The 25,334-nt window shown below is 53.4% G+C and overlaps 1 protein-coding gene across 1 annotated transcript; it reads left to right on the top strand.

Moving 5' to 3' along the window:
* Positions 1-2,363: 2,363 nt before the first annotated feature.
* On the top strand, positions 2,364-25,097 carry jef (major facilitator superfamily domain-containing protein 6 jef). The gene is made up of 13 exons (XM_037236650.1): positions 2,364-3,004; positions 5,566-5,710; positions 5,905-6,087; positions 8,118-8,543; positions 8,954-9,094; positions 9,390-9,545; positions 10,068-10,181; positions 11,461-11,557; positions 15,193-15,351; positions 15,849-15,979; positions 16,191-16,338; positions 21,744-21,961; positions 23,095-25,097. The coding sequence occupies exons 1-13, from the start codon at positions 2,595-2,597 to the stop codon at positions 23,215-23,217; spliced, it is 2,451 nt and encodes an 816-aa protein (XP_037092545.1). The 5' UTR covers positions 2,364-2,594; the 3' UTR covers positions 23,218-25,097.
* Positions 25,098-25,334: the final 237 nt, after the last annotated feature.

Genomic DNA, 25,334 nt, shown 5'->3' on the forward strand with positions numbered 1-25,334 from the left:
AACAGTTCCTGCCAGAGCGGTGGTGATTGCCTACGAATAAACTAGCCATTGGCCGGCGTGCTGCGGATTATGTCAGTTTAGTCGTGCTTGGATAAAAGATAATTCAACGATTCGCACGCTGTTTTGCAACGCATTGCATTCAACAGGATGGTTTGTAGCTGTTCACCTACTGATTGTTGTTTCATTACTTCTGGCATGATGAAAAGTAAGCATGACTGGCATTACAAAACGTATTTTGCTGAGATCTGATATAGCTTCGATACGGACACTGAGTCGCGATTGTAAGTCCTGATTGGTTCGGGTAATCGGGATGTTGACTGCAAGAGACCACTCTTCCGTATCAGTGGGACAAGCGCAGGACCAGACATGTCTGGGCTATGGACCACTCTTCCGTATCGATAGGGCAAGCGCGGGACCAGACATGTCTGGGCGATGAACCACTCTTCCATATCGATAGGGCAAGCGCGGGACCAGACATGTCTGGGCGATGAAACACTCTTCCATATCGATAGGGCAAGCGCGGGACCAGACATGTCTGGGCGATGGACCACTCTTCCATATCGATAGGGCAAGCGCGGGACCAGACATGTCTGGGCGATGGACCACTCTTCCGAATCGATAGGGCAAGCGCGGGACCAGACATGTCTGGGCGATGAATCACTCTTCCGTATCGATAGGGCAAGCGCGGGACCAGACATGTCTGGGCGATGAACCACTCTTCCATATCGATGGGGCAAGCGCGGGACCAGACATGTCTGGGCGATGAACCACTCTTCCATATCGATGGGGCGAGCGCGGGACCAGACATGTCTGGGCGATGGACCACTCTTCCATATCGATGGGGCAAGCGCGGGACCAGACATGTCTGGGCGATGTACCAGTCTTCCGCATCGATGAGACGAACGCGGGACCAGACATGTATTGGCGATGGGGCGAAAGCGGGACGAGGCATGCGTGTCTGGGCGATGCTGCGCTAGAATGCACACTGCTGCAGAGAGTGCGTGTGATTCCCTTCACGGCAACATCGCGGTAGGGGGAGCACCTTGTGTGCTCTTGGGGTCCCAGGCTTCCTGTAATCTTATGATTGAGCGAGAAGCCCTTGGAGTTGTGTGAACAAAGTGGTGGTAAGTCTGAGGTTACTGTTGAAGTCTTGGGAGGGGGGAGGGAACTGACTCCTGATCCAGACGTTGTTCCCATCCCGGCAACACGTGACTCATTGCGCCACTGTTCTTGAGTTCTGAGTGCGAAGGGTTCTGGGAGCGTGCTCCATGTAGAAAACATGTGACATCGCAGGTGGTTTCCTCGGGTCTGCGTTTGCTCTGGAAGAACGGATCTGTGGTGGACGACACCACGTACCTGTCATGCTAAGCCTCCGATTACGAACAGCGAGGAAAACAACACGAGAACTCCATATGTCATGCCTGGGGGGTCAATAGGCTTATGGAGGCGTCACGTGTCTTGCATTTTGTGGACGTTGAATTAAAACGATGAAAGCCACTTGATCACAATGAATTAACCCAGACTCGAGCTACCGGCCTGTGTCACTGCGGTGTCGCTTGTGGACGCAATGGCTACCTGACACAGCTTCGCGGTTGACAGTTGTGGAAGTTACGGCGTCTTGATTAACACTAAATTTTTGTAGCGAAAACATCTGTAGTGCTCGGACCATCACCTGAGAAGTTAACTGCGGTGCGATCTGAGTCATGACATTGATCAGTCACACCAGATGGCTACGGTGAAATCCATGACACTAATGGCACCTATTTACACATGATTCAATACGTATACTCGGCTGCTTGTTAGAGGGAAGTGTGCAACGGTCAAGCCTTAGTTTTGGCTTGTTTGCAGGGGTCTGCCCTCCTTGTTTGCAGGGGTCTGCCCTCCTTTTGCAGGGGTCTGCCCTCCTTTTGCAGGGGTCTGCCCTCCTCTTGCTCTGGCTTAGCTTAGAGTGTCTCGCACCAAAGCGGCGAGCTTGGCAATGCTCAGGAGCTCCTTAAGACCTGAGAGAAACGTAATTTCAAGGCAGTATCCACCAAGTCTCAGCCCAGATTATGTGACTGACTATTGAACAGTCGTGCACATCTCAAGCCCGAGCTTGGATTTAGACATTATCCATCGTAATAATCCACTTCCGCGGCTGAAGGGCATGCTGATGTGAAAAGCGAACCCGTTGCCTGAACAATTTTCAAACAAACCGCTGGTCAGGCTCCGCACGCCTGCGTTGAAGGCTTGGCTGGCGCATTGGCGAGCGTCCGGCCTGTCGATGCAGAGGACGGTCGATAGCAGTGCGCTTGCGCCAACAGCCGCGGCCGTCTCATCGGCGAGTCCCGGGCATCGATTTTGCCGCGGTCGGAAACCGGGCGACGAAAACAGGCGGTGCGCGCGAGCGGGCCGTCCAGCGGGGCGGTGTGACCCAGCCGGGTGCCGTGACCAGGACCGGGCGGCGCAGCGTCCGACAGGAGCGGTGACCGACGATCGGACGGTGACCTGACCGCGCCGCCTGGCCCCAGCCCGCCGCCATGCGGCGCAGGTGACGCCCCCGTCGGCCCAGCTAGAGCCGCGTGCGCAAACTAGCGGTCGCAGGAGGAACCGACATGAACGACAGTCCGTACGCCATGTACACGGCGGAGGCCGGGCCGCAGCAGCAGGAGCCGCTGCGGCAGGAGCCCACGGTGCCCGTGCCGGCCGGAGCGCGGCCCTTCGTTGACGTGGACGCGACCGGCGAGGTGGATCCCAACGCTTACCCCGAGCCCAAGGACGGCACACACAAGGTGCGAGGAAAGTCGGACCTGCTGCACATGCTCTTTGACACGGCCAACCAGGACCTGGTCATCTCGAAGGCGTTCTACTTCTGCTTCTACAGCGCGTTCGGCTCACTCTTCCCGCTGATGGCCGTTTACTTCAAGCAGATGGGCATGAACGCCGGCCAGTGCGGTATCCTGATCGGGGTGCGGCCGTTCGTCGAGTTCCTCTCCACGCCCTTCTGGGCCGGACTGGCTGAACGGTGAGTTTCTCCCCACGCACGCTGGGCCAACGGCGGGCGCATCCCCAGCCTCCTTCCGGAGCCAACGGCGGGCACATCCCCAGCCTCCTTCCAGAGCCAACGGCGGGCGCATCCCCAACCTCCCTCCGGGGCCAACGGTGGGCGCATCCCCCTCCTCCCTCCGGGGCCAACCGCGGGCACATCCCCAGCCTCCTTCCGGGGTCAGGCCGACCGAGAGGTCAAGTGGTGATCAGATGGCGCGCGTGGTCCGCCAGTCCGCCAGCTGGGGTGGGCTTGGGTTTCGGGCAGACCTAAGCAATGATTACGACTGAGTGGCAAGAAATCGATGAAAAAAAACAAGGCGGTAATGATAGCACATGCGGATCCGTTGGCGGACGACGATTCAGTATCGAGTCAGTCCGATATGAATGTGTGGGTTACGACGACAAGTCACCTTTCAATGGGAGCAGGTCAGGGAAAGCGCGTGTCAAGTCCGAATGTATGTACTGAGTGGCGGGTTATTCATATGCATGATGATATATCTCCAGGTATCTAGACCCACACACACTGGCACGAGTGCCAACTCTGCTCTGCTCTTCGCGAGGGTTCTATGCTTGCCGCGGTTCTTGGTGGTCTCCAGCATTTCTCTATCAACGTCAAGTGCTAGCCTTCGTCTGCGTTGGCCGTTCCCAGACGCCAACTAGCGCAGCACGGTTCTGACGGTAGCCGATGGTAGCACTCTATGATGGGTGTGTCACTGTGCCAGCCAATTGCTGGGTGGCAGCTGCTGCTCGGAAGGCACCTGCGGACGCGAGGAGCGGCGTCTGCTCCGGGATGTCTGGTGGAAACGGCAGCAACATTTGACTGCAATTTTAGACACGCGTCAACACTAATGCCACTTGAATGCTTCCAAAGAGATGGCAGCGGTACGGGAAATGGTTGCCCCGAATAACATCTACGCGTCAAGAATGCTAGTGGTGCACCCACATTAATTGTGGTATACTCTAACCTCGCATAAAAGAGCATTGGTTTGCACAAATGCTCTTTCGCTGCAACGTTGTTTTTTCTGGATGTTCCTGGGTTTCTACGCGATTTTGGAGCCACAACTAATACATGCTTGTCCGTGGAGCACGGAAAGCTAATGACACCAATATTTGACTCTTGGTGGTCACGTTGTTGCATGATGAAACATCACACTCGCCACGGGGTACTACGAACGCCTCGAGGGATCTGTGGCGAGGCCAGCCGCCATACAGCGGCTCGAGGGGTCTGTGGCGAGGCCAGCCGCCATACAGCGCCTCGAGGGATCTGCGGCGAGACCAGCCGCCACACAGCGGCTCGAGGGGTCTGCGGCGAGGCCAGCCGCCATACAGCGGCTCGAGGGGTCTGTGGCGAGGCCAGCCGCCATACAGCGCCTCGAGGGGTCTGTGGCGAGGCCAGCCGCCATACAGCGGCTCGAGGGGTCTGTGATGAGGCCAGCCGCCATACAGCGGTTCGAGGGATCTGTGGCAAAGCCAGCCGCCATACAGCGGTTTGAGGGATCTGTGGCAAGACCAGCCGCCATACAGCGGCTCGAAGGGTCTGTGGGGAGGCCAGCCGCCATACAGCGGCTTGATGAACTTGTTAAGGGGTTAACCGCCGTCATATGGACAGCGTCGGCTATTCAGCTGTTCGGTCCGGTGACCTCTGACCAGGTCAGTCACCTGATCATGACCTGTCACGAACTCAGCTGTGGTGGTTAAACGCACGTCGCTTGGCTTTGTCTGGTGTTCCTTGTGTGGGCTAATGGTATGTGCGACATTGCCCTGAGAAAGAAGGCGGATGCTCATCTAAGCTGCTCTTGCGCAGACATAAGCCTATATCCCAAGTAATTTAATAATGATACTATTGGGTCCTTGACAGTGGGATCAAAATTCAGGAGCTGTATTCCTTTTTACGGGATCCCGCTACAAGTCTCCGCTGGTTAACGAGGCATAAATCCCAATTTAGGCTGCATACACATATCCCCAAAGCTGCTACTTATTATCCAAACCATGGGCTGTCGGTGGTTCCGCCAGACCTGGAGGCTGACGGTCGGCCAGTTCCGTCACGTTCTACAACCAGCTGTCAGGCCGATGCTGCGCATGCCTTCCATTTTTGCCACACTGTTGGGAACAGCCACTGTGCTTGATCAACGCTAGGCCGGCGGATTGCCACGCACGGGTACACTTGGCTCTCGCTCGCCCAGTATACACTTGGCCCTCGCTCGCCCAGTGTACACTTGGCCCTCGCTCGCCCAGTGTACACTTGGCTCTCGCTCGCCCAGTGTACACTTGGCCCTCGCTCGCCCAGTGTACACTTGGCTCTCGCTCGCCCAGTGTACACTTGGCTCTCGCTCGCCCAGTGTACACTTGGCTCTCGCTCGCCCAGTGTACACTTGGCTCTCGCTCGCCCAGTGTACACTTGGCTCTCGCTTGCCCAGTGTATACTCATGCGATTTAAATTATCACTTGTTTCGTTTTGTTTTGTATTGTCCTTCACCGCTATCCCGATTTTCATTGGCGCGAAAGTGGAAATTCCAACAACGACCCTCCACCTCATAGGTATCGCAAGGGCAAGATGATGCTGCTCGCAGCGCTGTGCTGCTGGATCTTCTTCACCATGATGCTCAGCTTCTGCCAACCCGTAGCTACGGCTTGCATCGTCTTCAACAAGACCCACGGCGACTACATTATCGAAGACAAGAAGGTAAGAATGACGATGCCTTTCAGCCGACTGATACACCAATTCAGTGCTTGCGTTTTTCGTTGCATACGCTGTTTCCCGTGCCAAGCAGCCACAACCTGTCGAGGCCGGGTGCGCTGGTTGGCATCGCCGGGCCTCGGCGCGGTGATGCTTGGCCTAGCACTGCGGGTGACCGCACAGTTCGGCCGTGCCGGCAGATCTCCAAACGCAGTGTGGACCTGCTGGAGGAGACGGTGCCGGCTCTGCCGGCGGTGGAGACCCTAGAGACACCGCTGTACCTGCAGCTGGTGGACGACACGGAGTTCGGGACTGGACGGAGCCGGCGACGCCGTGACATCGCCATCGACCGCAGCCATATCATCGGACAGTCACCGCGCGCGGTGAGGGCACGCGTCTCTCGCTGCAGCAAGCTGCGCCGGCTGGCAGCGGATAATCCAGGTGCCGATTGCACCGGCTGTGAAAGGGTCCTACGGCTGCCGATTACACTAGCTGTGAAGGAACAGTCCAGCTGCCAATTGTGTCAGATGTGCAAGGATAAGCCTACCGCTGAACATGCTGGCTGTGAAGGGTTAATGGAGGTGGCGACCACCTGCTAATTGCAGGCTGGGTGGCGTTACCGCTCTATCCAGCTGAGGTCCCGGTCGCGGCCATTAGCCAAGTCTGGGTTGTGCCTCTGGACGAAGACCATCAGCCACCACGTTCGCGCACGCAAAGTGACATTGACCAATTCGGAAAGAAGTCCGCTGTCACTCTGCACATGACGCAGGCCTGTCAGCGTGACAGAAAGTCCATTTAATCCACTTAATGTCGGTGGCCGTCGTTTCTTCGAACGACTTAAACTAGCCAGATCAGAGTCCGGACTCAAAGATCATGATCAAGGTAGAACGGGATTGTTGGGACTAAAGAGCCTGCCAAAAAGTTTATTTTTAATTGAATTTGCGAGTAGTTGCGGCATATCCTTTCTGCCCCTTTAATGACTGCAACATCCGCCGAAGCAATAAAAATGCACTTGAGAGTAATACCTTAAGTCAAGGAGGGCAAGTGTTCAAAACCTCTGTGGGTTGTTTTCACTTCGAGAATTAGGTGTTAATTATCATTTTCAGCAAAATGCCACGGTAAGCTTGTCTACCCAAGATTACAGCAACGAGCGCAAAACCGTTCGCAACTCTTCCCAAAAAGCCTCTCGGGGGGGGGGGGGGGGGTAGGGGAGGCGGCTCTGAGCCCCAGCTCCTTCTCGTATGAAAAGATTACTGAGGACTGAACGCGAAGCAAACACTCGCTAGTGGTGCCTACCTGCATCGAGTTCGTAACGATGCTGCCGAAAACTAACGTAAAAATACTTTAGGTGCTCAAAATTTGCTGCGGACGAAATAACTTTTTGGAATTAGAGTTTTATTTACAGAAAACTTCAGTCACAACACTTTTAGGATGCCGAATTCGTGCGCCGTCCGGTGTCCCGGGTCCCCTGGGGGAGGGGGGGGGGGGGCAACTCACCTTCACAGTCTTCGTCTTTACTGACTTCTGGAACCTATAACTAAGTGCAGCGCGATTAACTAGAGCCAGAGGAAGCCTTTTGGAAATATTATCAATGCTAACTTTTCCCCCTGAAAACTGCAGGTGTACAGCTCATTGTAATTGCGCCACAGGACTACCCCCGAAGTCAGAAGAGGCCCGCTCAGTTGCGTAGCCTTCCCAGTCTCCTCTGTCAACAAAGCTGTTGGGATAAGTGTCTGTTGGGCTCCAGCTGCGCGCCTGGCTTACGGATCATTTTGTCGGCCGGCTGGGGCTGACTGGCTGTGGTAATGGGTCGCGCTGTAACGGCCGTCCGCGGTCAGCACACAGCATGCTGCTGAACATGGCAGGAACGTAAGGCCGCTTCAAGGTGTCTCTTTTTGACGCAATATAGGGGTTCTCACTGGCACGATTTCCTTTAAGCGATTCATCCACTATCCATGGGGTTGTGCCCGTGTCTACCAGCTATCCATTCCGAACGTATTCCCACCGTCACCCATCAGTTTGCATTTGTCAACACTCTGAGCGCAAACAGTGGCATTTTGTAACATGTCATAAAGAATCTATCCGACCTTTTAGAAAGCGTCTACCCACACCCATACCCACACACGTGATAGTCCCAAAATCTGCATCTTACACAGATCATTACTCATCCGATGTGGGTGCATATGAATTTACTAACCTGTGAAGTTCCTTGCTCCAACACCTGCTGTCAGGCATTGATAACACTCTACGGTGAACAGTGAAAATAACTTATATGTTCTGGCGTGTATCCAGTGTCCTAAATTCAGAGCCCCTCCACTGTTGTTGCTCACGTGGCAACTATATTCACACAAGTGCAGCCACGGATCATCACGCAGCGGGGTCAGCTTTAGCCCTCTGCACGCCTCTCCCGCAGATGACATTCGTCGTCAACTACGACAAGAGTAAGCACGACACGCTCCGCACTCCGCCGTTCTCCAGCATCGTGTACAACGTCAAGGACATCCAGAAGGTGTTCTTTCTGACGTTCCTGCTGGTGACGCTGGGCGAGTTTTTCTCGGCGCCGGCCATCACGCTGGCCGACTCGGTCATCCTCAGTTACTTGGGTGACGACACGGACCACTACGGCCGACAGCGCATGTTCGGCTCCATCGGCTGGGGCCTTGCCATGTTCTTCGTGGGCATCGCGCTCGACCACAGCACGTCGTTCCCGAACCACCCGTGCGAGCCGCACTCGGGTGAGAGGAACTACACCATCTGCTTCGCCACCTTCTCCGTGCTCATGGGCTGCGCGCTCATCACGGCCACCCAGTTCAAGTTCGACTACTCGCACGACCAGCAGGTGAGGGCAGTTATCATGCGCGTCTCCGCGAGGCGCAAACAAAACGGCGCGCAATGCCGTTTTTCGCTGAAGGCTTATCATGCTCTGAATTTCGACGGCCACTGACGTTTCAGATTCAGAATCTTATCAATACCATACTTGCACGAAGCAATACCAAGATATGATAACCACGCTACGATATTGCTGTAATGCTTGGTGTGGGGGTTTGAAAAGGCATCTGAGAGATGCACCAGTTAATTTGCACGATGGAGGCGATTTGTAATGAGATGAATGTACCTATGATGAGCGTCCGACGCAAAAGACTTACACATACATGCCGCAATGTTGGTGTGGCTGCGGGGCCGACCGAGCCGGGTTCCCATGCCACGGCCTTGTCCGTACCGACGCCCTCCGCGGACGACACATTGCAGCCGGAGCAGGAGCCGACGGCCGAGGAGAAGTACGAGGCGTCTGTACCGCCCGTCAAGGACTGGCAGAAGCCGCAGCCGGAGCCGCAGCAGTCGCAGCGCGAGGCTATCCGGGAGGCCATGAAGAGCCTGCCGCAGCTCAAGGTGGGCCACACAAGCCGCACCGCCCGGACAGGCGGGGTCGCAGGCCCTCGCCGGCCGCGCGCAGAGCCAGCGGGAGGCAGGGCGACACCACGGACTGATTCAGCAGGACTCGACCCGCAGCCACGCTCCGACTGGCCGCTGGCGGGAAGAGTGCGAGATGACACACACAGTTTGTCTCATTTTTGCTGTTGGAGTTGGCAGTCATTAGGAGCGGGCGGTGGCGCTACGTGCGCGGAATCTCTGCCTCGGATTAGCGTGGCTTGGTGTGGTCAACTAATGACTGATGATCTTTTAGAGCCGCGTGTTTGCCAACACCATGATGAAGATACCGGAGTGGACTGCCGTCTTCAAGCAGCTGAAGAACGTTCGCTGCATGGCCTTCCTGTTTGTGGCCTGGTGGATGGGCATCGGAATGGGTCTCATCTTCGCTTTCCTCTTCTGGCATCTCCAGGTTTGCACAATAAAGGGAGAACGGTGTCTACTGGAAACCATACTTGATGAACGCGCTTCAAGGCGTCCGAAATATGGAAAAAATTAAAGCAAAACGCAATAAGTGTACCGGCGCCGTGTCTTGGTTTGTCAAACCCACCTGTGGATATGTATGCTAAGCTCCAGGATGCAATGCTTAGGACCTAAGTCCAGCGGTTTCGCCACGCTCCGTACCGACTCGCAGAGTGTGGGGATGATCATTTATTCCTACCTATGATCGGTTTTGGTGTAACGTACGGCAGGCTTCCATAGACGCCACCGACGCTGCGCTTAATTGGGCTGAGAGTTGCTGAAGCCAATGTGACCATTCAAACGAATGGACTGATTGTACCTTCAGTCAAATTTCATTAAACTAATCGAGCTTGCATGTTTCCATCCGAGACAGGTGACTCGACAGAGAATCGAGCTGTGGTCCAGATCAGGTCAGCACAAGCCGACCATTTACGTCAAAACCAGCTCTAACTGAGCAACGCGCCTGTTCCAGGACTTTGGAGGAACCCCAACGGTGTTCGGAGTAGCCTCAATCATCAACCACATCTCGGAGATTTTCGCCTACTTCTTCTGTTTCCGTTTGATTAACCAGTACGGTCACGTCAAGGTGAGACTTGGCCTCATCCGCCGCCGCGTTTGCCGGTGAGCGGTTTACGATGGTCGCCGCCAGCTCGGCTATCGAGCCGCTGCCCCGGAACAGGTGCCAGCCGAATGACTATGCCCGGTCGGCAGACTTGACCTTGGCTCGGGTCCGAGCCGGAGCAGGCTCCTCACTAAGCATGGTTTTTTGTTGAGCAATGGTGAAATTACTATTTTTCGTAAAAAAAACGCAGAACAATTTGTCGACGCTGATTGATACAATTATCGATTAGACGGCAAAATGCGGATAATAGGAACAACATACGTCCCTATTCTGGCAAAGCATATATGTGAAACAAATGAAACAGATATGATGCCGCCTAGGTATCAAAACACGCATGTCCTATCATGGTTTTAAAGAGGCCACAGAGTGATCGCTTAAGGTGGCGTCAACGGCATGGTCACCATGAGAATCGACACGGAAACCTAGCCATACCTCCCTGAATCGGTATCGGAGTCCACTCAAATGTTTGTTTGCTGATGGGAGCCACAGTTGAGATGGATCCATGCTCTGAGCGAACCGGAATCGCTTCTGGTGTGAGGGAATCAACCACAAGCTCACCAGTCGGTGGGGAACGCGTAATGGAGGTGGCGAAACGAGACACTGGATGAGCGGACTGGCGTGAGAAGTACTAGACGACGAGTTCATGTTAGCGCTCCTTGCTCGCCCTCGTGTTACCCCAGGACGCGTTGCTGACGTCCTCGGCAGCTGGCGCCCGTTCTGGCCGTTTACGGTGCGGACTGGGGTCCAGGCCTAAGACATGCGTGCATGCACGATATTCAGTAAGCTGAATGGTCAACATGCACACACACACACACACACACACACACACACACACACACACACACACACACACACACACACACACACACACACACACACACACACACACACACACACACACACACACACACACACACACACACACACACACACACACACACACACACACACACACACACACACACACACACACACACACACACACACACACACACACACACACACACACACACACACACACACACACACACACACACACACACACACACACACACACACACGCACACGCACACGCACACCCACAAATATCGAGAGCATTGGATTGCCGAATGGACAGGTTTTGTCATACTGCCAGCAGCTGAGCTGTACTGTCATTGCCATGCACGTGACGTCTACACAAAAATCTGGGACATTTATGGATATATGTACCAGTATGCAGGTCTGACAATGTCGTGCTTTCCAGATTCTTTGTCTGGGGCTCGTAGCCAATGTACTGCGATTCTTGTACATTTCCTGGCTGAGAAACCCCTGGTGGGTGCTGCCCTTCGAGCTTATCCAAGGTAAGTTTGCCGCTGTGCAGTGCTCAGGCGTGCACTAGCCACAGTTTGCTGTGACGTGTCCATTATGTCAAATGGATCATTATACCGCACACCAGCTGGCTTTACGCCCGTGCCTGTCGTGGCTGCCGAAACAAACTTCTAAAAGCGGGCGGGCCCATAGTTTACGCGCGATCGCATGTTGGGCTCTACACATCTTGACCCATGTTTTGCCAACACAAATGTCCCTTTGTTCTCCGTCAGCATGAATTAGTTGCTGTTGCAACGTCTGGTCGTCGAGATCAGGACCCGTTCCAGATCCGCATCCTTCAGATTGTTTACGATCTGGTAGTTAACGTTTCAAATGTTGGAATCGAATGGTGAGATGGCAACATTGGAGCAACATTGCAGAAGTAATTACTGTTTGGTACTAAATACAGATTGGTCAAACAGCTTGCAGTTAGATGCCTCGAAAATATTACAGCATGCCTTCTAACGTATCGTGCCGCTTGGTTCTGAAAACTTCATGGCCGTGCGGTCGGTGGCTGGAAAACATAAGCTTGTCAGCAGCGTGACAGGATAGGCCAGGCCGCGGTTCTGAAGCTGCGATATTACCGGGCAGTAGACGCGAAGACTTGCTCCGTCTGCGCGCGATATCACCGAGCAGTACACGTGAAGGCCTGGTCCGTCTGCGCGCCATATCGCCGGGCAGTATACGTGAAGGTCTGTTCCGTCTGCGCGCGATATCACCGGGCAGTACACGTGAAGGCCTGCTCCGTCTGCGCGCGATATCACCGAGCAGTAGACGTGAAGGCCTGGTCCGTCTGCGCGCCATATCGCCGGGCAGTATACGTGAAGGCCTGTTCCATCTGTGCGCGATATCACCGGGCAGTACACGTGAAGGCCTTCCGTCTGCGTGCGATATCACCGGGCAGTACACGTGAAGGCCTGCTCCGTCTGCGTGCGATATCACCGGGCAGTACACGTGAAGACCTGTTCCGTCTGCGGTGTCGCCCGCGACAGCCATTCGACGCGGGGCTACGAAAGCTTTGGTAGCTCAATTTTCAACATGTCTATGAATCATGCAGAAATTTGAAGACCGAACTTAGCGACAGTGCAAACCTGTAGGTCCAGATCGCGTAGGTGACATTTTGCGCTCAGGTGCCCGATAGCTTACGCATGTCACAGAATATGCGTTCTAAATGTTTTGTCGAATGGGATCCTGCTCCTAAGAGCTCTTAAGTCTCAATTTCCTGTGTCGATTTACTGCCTCATTTCATGCTGCGATATGATGGGTTTCTGTAAAATGAGATTAGGTCGGGTCATCATGGTCAAGTTGGGTTACGTGTGCCTGATGGAGATACCTTTATAAATAACTTTTGAAATTTCACGATCATGTTGGGCGCATCTTAAATCACTGGTGCTCGATGCCGTCTGGCAAGCTGCACCCAGTGTCGTGTGTAGCATTGTTGTGCTATGCTTAGGAGCATGTACACACAAACTCGACGTGCATGACCTCATTTGACATGTCACATGTCACAACCACTGACGGCGACCTATCGGTTCATGGCTCATTTCGCTCAGATCCATGCAGTACCAGCTCATTTTCTGACGTACCCACAAAGCTCCGAAGGTAGAGAATGGGCCTACGCTCATTAGTTTTGTCTTTCTAACCTAGTAAATGCAGGCCCCTTCTTCGCTAATCAACCGAAGGTCTCTTGCGTTGATGCTCGACGGGACTAGTGTGGTCCACAATCACGGGGCTATCTAGTGCTGCTGAGTGTCTGAGAAAGCGGGCTCACTGAAACCCCCTCCCCCGACCCCTGCCCGTCCGGCTCAGGCAAAAAAGATGCCCGTCGGGCACTAGTTCAGAGGGGAGAAAAACACTCACGTATGGATCTTCACAGTACAGCCAATTTTGACACTATTCAGCTTATTATATATATATATATATATATATATATATATATATATATATGTAAAACAGCTATTTTTCACTACTCAGCTCATTGTGGTATCGTATGATCAACTTGCGTTGATACTTTTTTGTTGAAAGCCTCCCATCTAACATTTATAGTTGAGACCAAGACGTGGCAAGAATGTGACGGTTGCCCTCATTACACCAAAACCCACTCGATTTTTCAGGTGAAAGGTTGGAACGGAATGAAATTGTTGAAAGTCCGATGGCATACACTGTCTTGTGAGCCGACTAAAACATTATTACGCTTCTTTGATTGTTCACAATTAAATCACGACAATTCCTGGCTACAGATTTATCTGATTATTGCTCAACGAAGGCACAGTGACCCCTATATCAATAAAACGCAGGGCGAGAACAATGCATCTTTCAGGTTCTGGTCAGCTAAAAGACCATTTACCTAAACTTAAGTTTTAGCCGACGCACTCTCCGTGGCATTGCTCGAGCGAGTTTTCCCTCTATGCAGAAAATCAAAAGATTGTAGTGTGGTGGTTCGTTTATAGTAGGAGTAGTTGTTTGTTGTTAGTTGTAGTTGTTTGGGTCTCTGTCTGAGCAGAGTAGTTGGGGCGCACATGTACCGATTGCTGTAACCTCCTGCTAAAACCTACATGGGCTGTATGTGCATATGGACTATATAACACATATCTGCTGAAATAAGCAAGAGGTACCTGGTTTTTCGGGTCACAAAGCCCCCATTAGATCGACCAAGCCAACTTAATCCGCTGAACTTACACCTGTCCCTGCAAATGAAGCAAGACCAGCCCGGCCGGCAGCTTTCCTTGCCATGAAACATTTATGTTTATTACATTACTGTATTCGATAGACACTAACTCCAAAGTTGGGTTATAGATCAGTTGGGCAAAGTTTAGGGAAGGAAATATGATCTCTAGGAGTGAAAAGTTTAAACCGTGTCCATCATGTCAGCTTTCGCCTCAAGGGATGCACTATGAGCCAGACTTGTCTGATGGCAAAATGCTGCTCCCCTTGTGACGATACCAAGTAATTTTTGGTAATAGCTGAACGTGAAACACGATTCCAGAGTTGTGCCCGCTCGCCAGCACCGGATCGTTTCAATCTCCGCCGAGTCCCTGGCCCTGCTCCACCCTCCCACGTACATCGTATAGCCCGAACGGTCCAGCGTCGGTTCAGCCATGAATCGGCCACCACAGTCATCACAAGAGCTCATCACGAGCTCACCAGGCTCACGGTCACAAGAGCTCAACACGAGCTCACTGAGCTCACGGTCATCAAAAGAGCTGCTCGTCACGAGCTCACTGGGCTCACGGTTATCACAAGAGCTCGTCACGAGCTCACTGGGCGCACGGTCATCACAAGAGCTGCTCGTCACGAGCTCACTGGGCTCACGGTCATCACAAGAACTCGTCATGAGCTCACTGGGCTCACAGTCCTCACGAGAGCTCGTCACGAGCTCGATAGGCTCACGGTCATCACAAGAGCTCGTCACGAGCTCACTGGGCTCGAGGTCATCACAATAGCTCGTCACGAGCTCACCGGGTTCACGGTCATTACAAGAGCCCGTCACGAGCTCACCGGGCTCACGGTGATCACGAGAGCTCGTCACGAGCTCACCGAGCTCACGGTGATCACAAGAGCTCGTCACGAGCTCACTGTGCTGCGTTCATAATCGTCTTGTCCCCCCCCCCCCCCCCCCGACTCACAGGCATCACTCACGCTTCGACCTGGGCGGCGTGCGTCTCGTACCTGAATCACGCCGTGCCCGAGCACAGGCAGTCGGCTCAGGGTGTGCTGCAAGTCATCCAGCATGCGCTCGGCAAGGGCAGTGGCGCCATCTTTGGTGGCATCGTCGTCAACTATATCGGTCAGTAGCGTAAGCAGATGAAAGGTTTTTGGTGATAGCAAGTGATTGTGATAGCGCCGGCCGGAATGCCTATCTAAAAAACCAACGCTTCTGCCTGAGGCTCATTTTTGAACACATTGTTGTGCACGTTAGCGTAATTCATCAACACCCAAATACATTGTCAGCTCGCCTTTAGAATATAATCTAGACAAAACCTACTTTCTGCACACTTTTTCAGATCCTATCGCATTTTCAATTCGTCAAGAGGATTATGCAGAGAAATGAGCCGCGAGTGATTTACCCCTTTCATAAACCTGCTGTGTCACGACGCGTATATCACTATTGCGAATTCCTGCGCAGAATTTTGACCATGGGTTACGAGGCACCTTTTGGGATGGTATCATATGGCGCTGCCTAATATCAAACTGCTTAGATAGCTTTGTTTTGAATGTTCCCAAAAATGATCCGTGAGGCAAATGGTTCCCACAAGTCGAAGTTTGTGTTCAATATTTTCGCAGGCTCTCAGGTGACGTTCCGCATTTACGGCTTTCTCTCGCTGTTCGTCTTGGCGCTCTTCATCTTCATCAATTTCTACAAGAGGGACACTGGCTTCCAGACGAATCTGGACCCTAGTGAAGATCCACGCCAGGTGAATATCAGCCTGCTACAGACTGGCCTCTCTCTAATTGCTCTCGAGAACAAAACATCTCAAGCCCTGTTCAGTGGGCCCATTTGTCAATGTTGGGAATCAATCGCATTGCCAAATGAGAAGGTGTCGTCAGCACCTGAAGGGGGAACACTCGGCGAGCTGACGCCGCCGTACCAGGAGGCCACGATGACCGCCAGCGGCGCGCCGGCAGATGGCGGACGAGGGCGGCGCGCTGGCGCCACACGGCGTGCCGGCCAGCCCGATGCCGCGCGCGCTCTCTTCCTCGCGGCTGCACGAGCAGGACCCCGGCTACGGCTCCACCAACTACCAGGCGCAGGACGGCACGCTGGCGCCCCCGGGTGAGACGAGACCCTGCTCGAGCTCGGTCCAGCGGACTGCCACTGGTCCGTCTCCCATCACGGGGCGGCAACGCTGATTATCTCAGCGACCCTGCTCGAGCTCGGTCCAGCAGGCTGCCACTGGTCCGTCTCCCATCACGGGGCGGCAACGCCAATCATCTCAGCGCCAGTCAGCGTCAATATATAATGAGCTGTAACATGCATCTGGTTTGCGGTTGAAGATAGAGGCGCAAGCTATTTTGTTTCGAGAGCATATATCAGTTTCAGGGGCGGATCCAGAGGGGGGGGGGGGAGGCGATGGAGACATCTCCCCTTGGGCCCCGAATGGGCCCATTGGCTTCGAGAGGGCCCCATAGCGGGCCGAACAGGCGCATTTTTTAAAAACACAAAACGCAACAAACCTGGGTATCTCTGGACTTTTAGGCCACCGAGAATAGCTGTAAGCGAAAGTGAAGGGCCTCTGAGAGATCAAAAAAAAAAAAAAAAAATTGAACCATTGGAAAAGTTGCGAACTGGAAATTTTAAGCCCCATTACACTGCCTAGGGGTCCCATGTTGTTTCCGGTGGACTTATATGCCCACTTGCAGGATCATTTCGATTGTTAAGGAGCATTCCACGTTTCCCTTCATTTCTTTGCACTTCCTTGGAGGGCCCTGCGCTGTTGTTGGGGTCCTTCCCGTCAGCGTGCCGGGGAGCTCTTGTCAATCACGGGCCTTTGCACGGATTCTTCCCATTCGCCGGAAAGGCTCTGTGATCTATAGCCGGGGTCTCATATCTTAACCTGCCGGGATGTTCTCGGTTGCTCAGGGCCCCTTTACGTCGATCTCGGTCAACGTACCGACACACTTACGTTATGTTCATGGGCCCTCTACATTGTTCTGGGATGTTTCCAGTTCTCTGTCACTGGCCTAGGGCCCTACGCTCTTGTCGGGGGCCAATCTGATGGCCTGCTTGGGCATATCCAGTCGTTTTAAGACCGTCTATACTAGGTCTTGGGTACTTCTTTTCTGAATGCGGGTCATCCTACGCTCTTGTAGGGGGTGGGGGTGGGGGGGTGGGGGCTATCTGAAAACCTACTCGGGCACATTCGATCGTTCGGGGGCCCTCTACACTGGGCTTTGGGCACGTGTTCTTTTAATGGGGCCCTACGCGCTTGTCGGGAGTTCGCACTGTTCTCCTCGGCCACGCTGGATTGCTTGGGGGCCGTGCACATTGGTGTTTGGTGTTTGAATTTAGGGCCCTCTGCTCCTATCGGGATCATCTGATAACGTGTCTGGGTACACTCCACATTTCGGGGACCCTCCGCACCAGGATTTGGATACTTCTTATTTGGATGGAGGGTCTTACGCTCCTGTCGGGGCCCCTTCTGATAACATGCTCGGGCCCATTCGATTGTGAGGACCTCTACATCTAGTTTTGGGCAGTTCCCTTTTGAATGGAGGGCCCTCCGCTCTTTCGGGGGGCCCTATCTGTTGGCCTTCTCTGGCGCACTCGATCATTCGGGGGCCCTGTACATTGGATCTTAGGCATTTTCTATTTGAATGGATGGCCCTATGTTCTTAACGGGCCCTATTTATTGAGCTGCTCGGGCCGTGGCGGATGCAGAGGGTGGGTGGGGCACAGGACCATGCCCGCGGACCATGCCGACGGCGCCTAAAGGTTCCAAAGAGGCCCTTCACCGGCCGGACGGAAGTACCTTTCTTAAACAAAAACATTAAAAAATGCGTGGTGTCGGGCCCACAGATGACCAAGAACCATTGCTAGCAAAAGTGAAGGGTTCGTAAGCAAACAAAGTTAGATCTTCGCTGATTGAGGAAAGTGTTGCTTGGGGAAAATTTTGTGACTCGTTACGTTGTCTAGAGGCATAACGCTGTTGGTTGTCTGGCCCTATATGCCTACTTGCCGGGTCAATCCGATTGCTGAGAAGCTTTCCACGTCGCCCTTGACCTCTTTGCATTTTCTTGTAAGGCGCAATGTGCTGCTGGGACGCTATTTGCCTCCATGCCTGAGGACTGTTGATCGATCGGGTTTTCCTCCACGGATTTTTCCCATTCGCCCGAAAGGCTCCGTACACTTTTTCCGTGGCCCCATATGCCAAGGTACACTCAGTTGCTCAGGGGCCCTTCATGTAAATATCGGGTTCTGTCCCCTTGCTTGGAGAGCCATGTGCTGTAGGCACGGAGACACTCGATGCTCAGGAGCCCTCTGCATTGATTGAAGGGTTTCTCCCTTTGGTCTCAGTTGCAGAGGACTTTTATTCCTATTGAGGCTCGTGTTGTTAACCTGCCCGTGCACTCTTGATCGTACAGGGGTATTAATTTATGGTCTTGGATGGTTCCTCTTTGCTGTGATCGTCCTGTGCTGGCCGGGGACGGGACTTTATATGTCAGCCTGCCAAGGCAATACCGATCGTTTAGGGGCCCACCACGTTGGTGTCAGGTTCTTTTTGCTTGCTCTGAGGACCCTATACCTGTTGACGGCAGCCATTTTGCTAGCCTCCTGCGGCACCCATGATCGTTCAAGTTCCGTTCCTATTGGCCTTGATGCCTTTGCCTTAGAGCAGCAATGGAACACGCGCCGATGAATTTTTACGCGCGATTGCCGAATGTAATTTTACATGCCGCCGACGTCGTATGTGTCATTTCCATTGGCTGTTGAGTATGTGACACTTATTATACCATTGCATCATCTTACTAACATATTTTGAGTGATAGGATATGCTGTATTCCTTAATAGCAAAGGAAAAATTCCGCATCAGCATCAGCCATTAGCTGATTACATCGCCCAGCCGGCTAGCCGTAAATACATAAGCTCCAAATCAAGTCCATACTTTGTTTTGATGATTGTTAGCCAACTCAAGTTTATTTTGCCTGTTGTTCCGAAACACTTGGGCTCAAAATCACGGCATTTAACATCATCTGTAGAAAATGAGTGAGCTCTGCGTGTATGGATACGTAACACGCCTAGCTTTATATGGCTGTTTACAGTAAAATGGGTTTCCGTATTTATTAATAAATGAATAAATAAGTGCACACACACACACACACACACACACACACACACACACACACACACACACACACACACACACACACACACACACACACACACACACACACACACACACACACACACACACACACACACACACACACACACACACACACACACACACACACACACACACACACACACACACACACACACACACACACACACACACATATATATATATATATATATATATATGTATGTATATAATCTTGCTGACTTGTCTTTAAATGTGATGGCAAAATGCAAATATATTTTTTGGAGGGGGCCCCAAACTTCAGGGAACACCACAATGTTGCTGGCCCCCCTTGGCGAAATCCGGGATCCGCCCCCGATCAGTTTTATTGGAGTTTAACACCCACGTTATGCCATCACGTTGCCCAAATCCGGAAAGCAGCACGGACGCGGCCTTGGGTCTCTCCGTGTACGTACTTACACTGGTACGGATATGATGCCAGTGACGCCGTGACTGGGCGATGGGGACGCATAATGCCATGAACAATAACATGCCTTGGATAATGCCAGTGACGCCGTGACTGGGCGATGGGGGCGCATAATGCCATGAACAATAACATGCCTTGGATAATGCCAGTGACGCCGTGACTGGGCGATGGGGGCGCATAATGCCATGAACAATAACATGCCTTGGATAATGCCAGTGACGCCGTGACTGGGCGATCGGGACGCATAATGCCATGAACAGTAATATGCCTTGGATAATGCCTATACCCCGTAATGTATTCTTGTCTTTAGGACCATTAAATTCCTGTGGCAGATGTTACTATGAAAAATGCTCCCATTACGTAATCAATATGATATCGGAGGACAGAGGCTTGACCTGATCTTTTAATGTAAAACATGAAGCAAGTTAACCCGGATGACCACATCTGTATAAATCCGGATATTGACACGAAAAATGAGCCACAAATTGGCATGCAAAACCGCCATTATGAGATTCTTAGCTATAAATAACCGACCTTTGATATACCAGGTGATAGTGGCTAAAAGATGGGTCTATATTAAATGAAGAATGCTACGAAAAACGCCCAAATTTTCCTGCTGTGCTCAGAGCCACGTGTTGCGGGTAGTCACGAGTGAACACATTGCACAATGCATTTCCATGATTACATGATGCCCGACTATATGATCAGCTCGACCAGAAGAACTAAGCCTAAGCCACGGCTCTTCGCATAGACAAACCAGATGCATTTTGATTATATCTGACTTTTGGCTGAGGATATGCACACATGTGCACTGACTTCTGACTGAGGATATGCACACTTGTGCACTGACTTCTGACTGAGGATATCCACACATGTGCACTGACTTCTGACTGAGGATATCCACACATGTGCACTGACTTCTGACTGAGGATATGCACACTTGTGCACTGACTTCTGACTGAGGATATGCACACATGTGCACTGACTTCTGACTGAGGATATGCACACTTGTGCACTGACTTCTGACTGAGGATATGCACACTTGTGCACTGACTTCTGACTGAGGATATGCACACTTGTGCACTGACTTCTGACTGAGGATACGCACACTTGTGCACTGACTTCTGACCGAGGATGCACACTTGTGCACTGACTTCTGACTGAGGATATGCACACTTGTGCACTGACTTCTAAACGAGGATATGCACACTTGTGCACTGACTTCTGACCGAGGATATGCACACACTTGTGCACTGACGTCTGACTGAGGATATGCACACTTATGCACTGACTTCTGACTGAGGATTGCACACTTGTGCACTGACTTCTGACTGAGGATATGCACACTTGTGCACTGACTTCTGACTGAGGATATGCACACTTGTGCACTGACTTCTGACTGAGGATATGCACACTTGTGCACTGACTTCTGACTGAGGATATGCACACTTGTGCACTGACTTCTGACTGAGGATATGCACACTTGTGCACTGACTTCTGACTGAGGATATCCACACATGTGCACTGACTTCTGACTGAGGATATGCACACTTGTGCACTGACTTCTGACTGAGGATATGCACACTTGTGCACTGACTTCTGACTGAGGATATGCACACTTGTGCACTTTATCATGTATGGTCAGTCGGTGCCAAGTTTTAACACGTTCTTGGAAACTAAGCTTATATTACAACGTTCCCAGCCGCATACTATATCTGCTCCCAGCAGCCTGAAAAGGAAGACATCGCGGACAGCTGGGCACTGGCTCAGCGGAGGTGCCCCCCCCCCCCCCCTCTCCGCTGTGACAGCTGCCTGCCAGCTGCGAGCGAAGATGGCTGACCTGTGTCGACGTCCGGGTGATGATTATCTTGATGATGACGCCCTTGGTGATGGCGATCTTGATGCGTTCAGGAGGGACCAACCCCTTCACTGCCGGAGGCCAAAACACTGCAGGCTTCCCGGGCGGAGGCAACGGCGGCTACGGATATGCGTCGCTCAAGTCCAGCAACCCGTACAACCCGTTCTTGCAATTCAGCTGTGACGAAGAAAAGCTGCGTCTGGACAGCGTGGTCACGGAGAAAGATCAGCTTGACCAGAAGGACTATACTTTCAAGCCACCAAATTTCAAGGTAAATAAACGCGGGAAGCGTAACCTCCTGACAAAGCATCCACCCGGCAAACGACTGTATCGAACTGCAGGCCTGGATGACCTCATCACGTAGCATTCACCCGGCATACGACTGTATCGAACTGCAGGCCTGGATGACCTCATCACGTAGCATCCACCCGGCATACGACTGTATCGAACTGCAGGCCTGGATGACCTCATCACGTAGCATCCACCCGGCATACGACTGTATCGAACTGCAGGCCTGGATGACCTCAACCCCAATCAAGGATATTCACGCTTATGTTTATGCTAAAAATAACATGTGAATATTTATTTTTGTCATCGTAGTTCATGCTGTATAACTGTCATCAAGGCTCGGCTGTCATTCTTCAAACTGTGTGAGGCAATGATCGGCAAAGTGACCGGAATGGTAAAGCACGTTATTATGCAAACTATTGACAAGTGTTTGCAAGGTACGTACAAACTATTGGTTATATTGTCATTACTCACCACTGCAAGCAGGGGTTATGATGAGCACACGTCTGTGCCCACGAGTCGCGAGCATAAGTCCAGATTCAAATTTCGAGCACTGTCAATATCAAGTAACATTTTCACTGTAGCATCGTGTTACCAGTACCCCCCCACCCCCTTGGTACGCTGAAGCACACAAGCTCAGGATAACAAATCTGAACACGTAATGCTTGAGAAAACACGAGCAGGCGCCCTCTATTTCTTACACCAAGTAGCGATTTCGGTGCACTTCACCAAACGTCTGGCTTGCCTCCCGCCCGTTCCATTCTCTTTCACCAAGGGGGCGGCTAGTGTGCATCCGTAGATGTCCAGGTGGCAGCACTGTCTAGGAAGACCGGCAGTTGACCTCTGCGTGATATGGTAGCCCTGCTCGGAGATCGTCCACGCTGCGCCATGTCCAATTCTCGAAGTATCTGACCATTTGTATGGCCGTATTCTCGAGTGGGCAGCAAAACCCGGTCCGAACATGACTACTTGCGCCTTCCTTCCCTCGGGAAGCATACCTCTGATGCGCGCAGAGCTCATCTCGGGGTTGTTTGCGCGCCATGTGCGACGCGATGGCAGCGACCAAACACCCCTCTCCCGATGTCACGTGACGACCGCACGGCGCGCATGCCGCAGGAGTGGAGCGACACCTACAACAGGCAGCTGCGGGACGGCATGGTGGTCAAGGCGCCCGAGCCGGCTATGGTGTACCATGCGCCGCAGCCAGCGACCAACGAAGAGCCTGACTACGCCTGGTAGGCGATGGCCAGGCTCACCCCGGCGACGGTCTGTGACGTCACTGGAACAGCAGGCCCGGAGACCGACGCAGGAACGGCACAGTGCGCGGCGAAGAGCTGGCACGCGCTGGCCGCGAAAGAGAATCCAGACATTCCCTCAGGGGAAATTTGCTTACGTCAATATCATAACGTGTGATGTACCTACTCAGAGCGTTGGTGGTGTTAGGGCATACGTCGGCCGCATGCGTATGTAGTCTAGAGCCGTATGCTTCGGTATGTTTCGTTCCCGGCGGGGACGAGTGTGTCATAGTTTCGCGCCCGGCGCCCGCCCCTAAACGCTTACTAGGACGTGCCGTGCTCCGGCACACGCCGGATCTCTGGACAAAACGCGGCTCCGGAGCCGCCGCCCTCACCTCCCCACGCGTGGCGCGCGGAGGGTGCGTGTCGGCCGGCCAGACTCCCAGATGACGGCAGACAGGGCTGCTCCAGCCCGGCAGCAGTAAGCAGCGGTGGGGCGTCGGTATTCCGTTCCATGTGCTGTGGTGACTCGTGACCAGGTGTCGAAGCGTGCGGGCATGCCGCCGTCACTGCTCCGCTGCACTGGTGGCCGGCTCTGGTGCCGCCCAGCCGTCTAGCCGCCCATCCCCGCTCACCCCGGCTCCTCAGCGCGTCCTTGGCACCGCCCCGCCCACCCGGCCTCACCCCGCCTAGCAATAACGATCTGCTCAGCCGACCACCGTCCGGGCCGGACCCCGGCGCGCCAGCCCCGCCCACACGCGGAGCTCGCGCGGGGGCCGGCGCGCGGCGGCCACCATTGTTTGTGAGCGTGGCGAGGGATGCGCACTGGCTGCAGACAGTACCTCGGGACGGCGCGAGAAGCAGGCTTCCCGACAGGCAGCAGCTGACAGGTGCTGATATGCACTCATAACGCATTTGCGACTTTCCGCCATGACATCATTGCTGTCTGGGCATCTGTCGATGCCGTTCTCGTGATTTGCGTTGCAGCTGTCAAACTTTCAAACGCTCTTGGAACGCTGACAATGGTAGTGCACTGCCGTCACCAAGGCGGTGAAATCTTTGTTTGAAGCGGCTCATTGCCAACCTACGCTACTGCAAGGTCAATGTCTGTCTTTTCCAAAAGGCCCACAAAAGCTACTTACACATGGGAAAGGTCGGCTCTGTTTTGCCGGCTCACCCTGCAAAATTACGATTTGCCTGTATTTTGCTAGAATAATAGCGTCAACTCGAATCGTTCCCACCATGAAGGGAGCAAAGCCAACTCGGAAGACTATGCCATATTGAAAATTTTGGGTATGAGTCCCTGCTAGTGCTACACACAACGAGGAATGAGCACTCTTCAAGACCACGGCGGCTTTCTCTCCCGGAAACTACCTAAACTGTCACTTGTCACTCGGCCTCCCACATTCCGCCTGCCGGTAATCAGTCTCCAGCTCTCCGCTAGCATTCGAGGCCTGGTCCGACGGGCGCTGGCCTTGGTTGCGGATGGCCGCGGATGGCTCGGGCTGGAGCGACACGCGGTGCGGCCGCTCGGGCTGGGGCGACACGCGGTGCGGCCCCAGCCCGTCCAGACCACCCGCGCTCGAGGGGTGAGCCGCCGACAGCGCAGGGCGGCCGCTCGGGCTGGGGCGACACGCGGTGAGGCCCCAGCCCGTCCAGACCACCCGCGCTCGAGGGGCGAGCCGCCAACAGCGCAGGGCGGCCGCTCGCACCGCCCGCCGGGCTCCGGCTTGCCCCTGGTCTGTGTGCGCGCGTGCAGACGTGTGTCGTGTGTGAGCTACTACCGCTACCCGGCGTGAGGCGTAGAACAATAGCGTAGCGCGTGTCGGCCGATTGCGTTGTCATTGATATATGAAACAATACATTCTAGATGGTTCAGTGTAAGTATGTGTTTCTAAACGCGCTCGGTTGTTGGAACGGGCTTACAGAGACCAGGAGTGGACACATCTAGCCAGAAAAGGTGTCGGCTAGCACGCGTCAAGGTTAAGCTGTTCTGCTGAAATTGACCTCGTCTGCTTCAGGTCGTATTAGGCGTATACTGGCATGCATTGGCACCGGAATACATTTGATTAGCTTGCACTGAGACAATGGGCGTCACTGGCTCTGCCCCAGCGGTTTGCT

Source organism: Pollicipes pollicipes, unplaced genomic scaffold, assembly GCF_011947565.3.
Source record: "Pollicipes pollicipes isolate AB1234 unplaced genomic scaffold, Ppol_2.1 Scaffold_7261;HRSCAF=8764_pilon_pilon_pilon, whole genome shotgun sequence".
Lineage (NCBI taxonomy): Eukaryota > Metazoa > Arthropoda > Thecostraca > Pollicipedomorpha > Pollicipedidae > Pollicipes > Pollicipes pollicipes.

Coding starts and splice junctions, on each gene's coding strand:
- jef (XM_037236650.1), top strand. CDS start 2,595: ATGAACGACAGTCCGTACGCCATGTACACGGCGGAGGCCGGGCCGCAG. Junction 6,088..8,117: donor TCGGACAGTCACCGCGCGCG/GTGAGGGCACGC, acceptor CCTCTCCCGCAG/ATGACATTCGTCGTCAACTA. Junction 9,546..10,067: donor TCCTCTTCTGGCATCTCCAG/GTTTGCACAATA, acceptor CGCCTGTTCCAG/GACTTTGGAGGAACCCCAAC.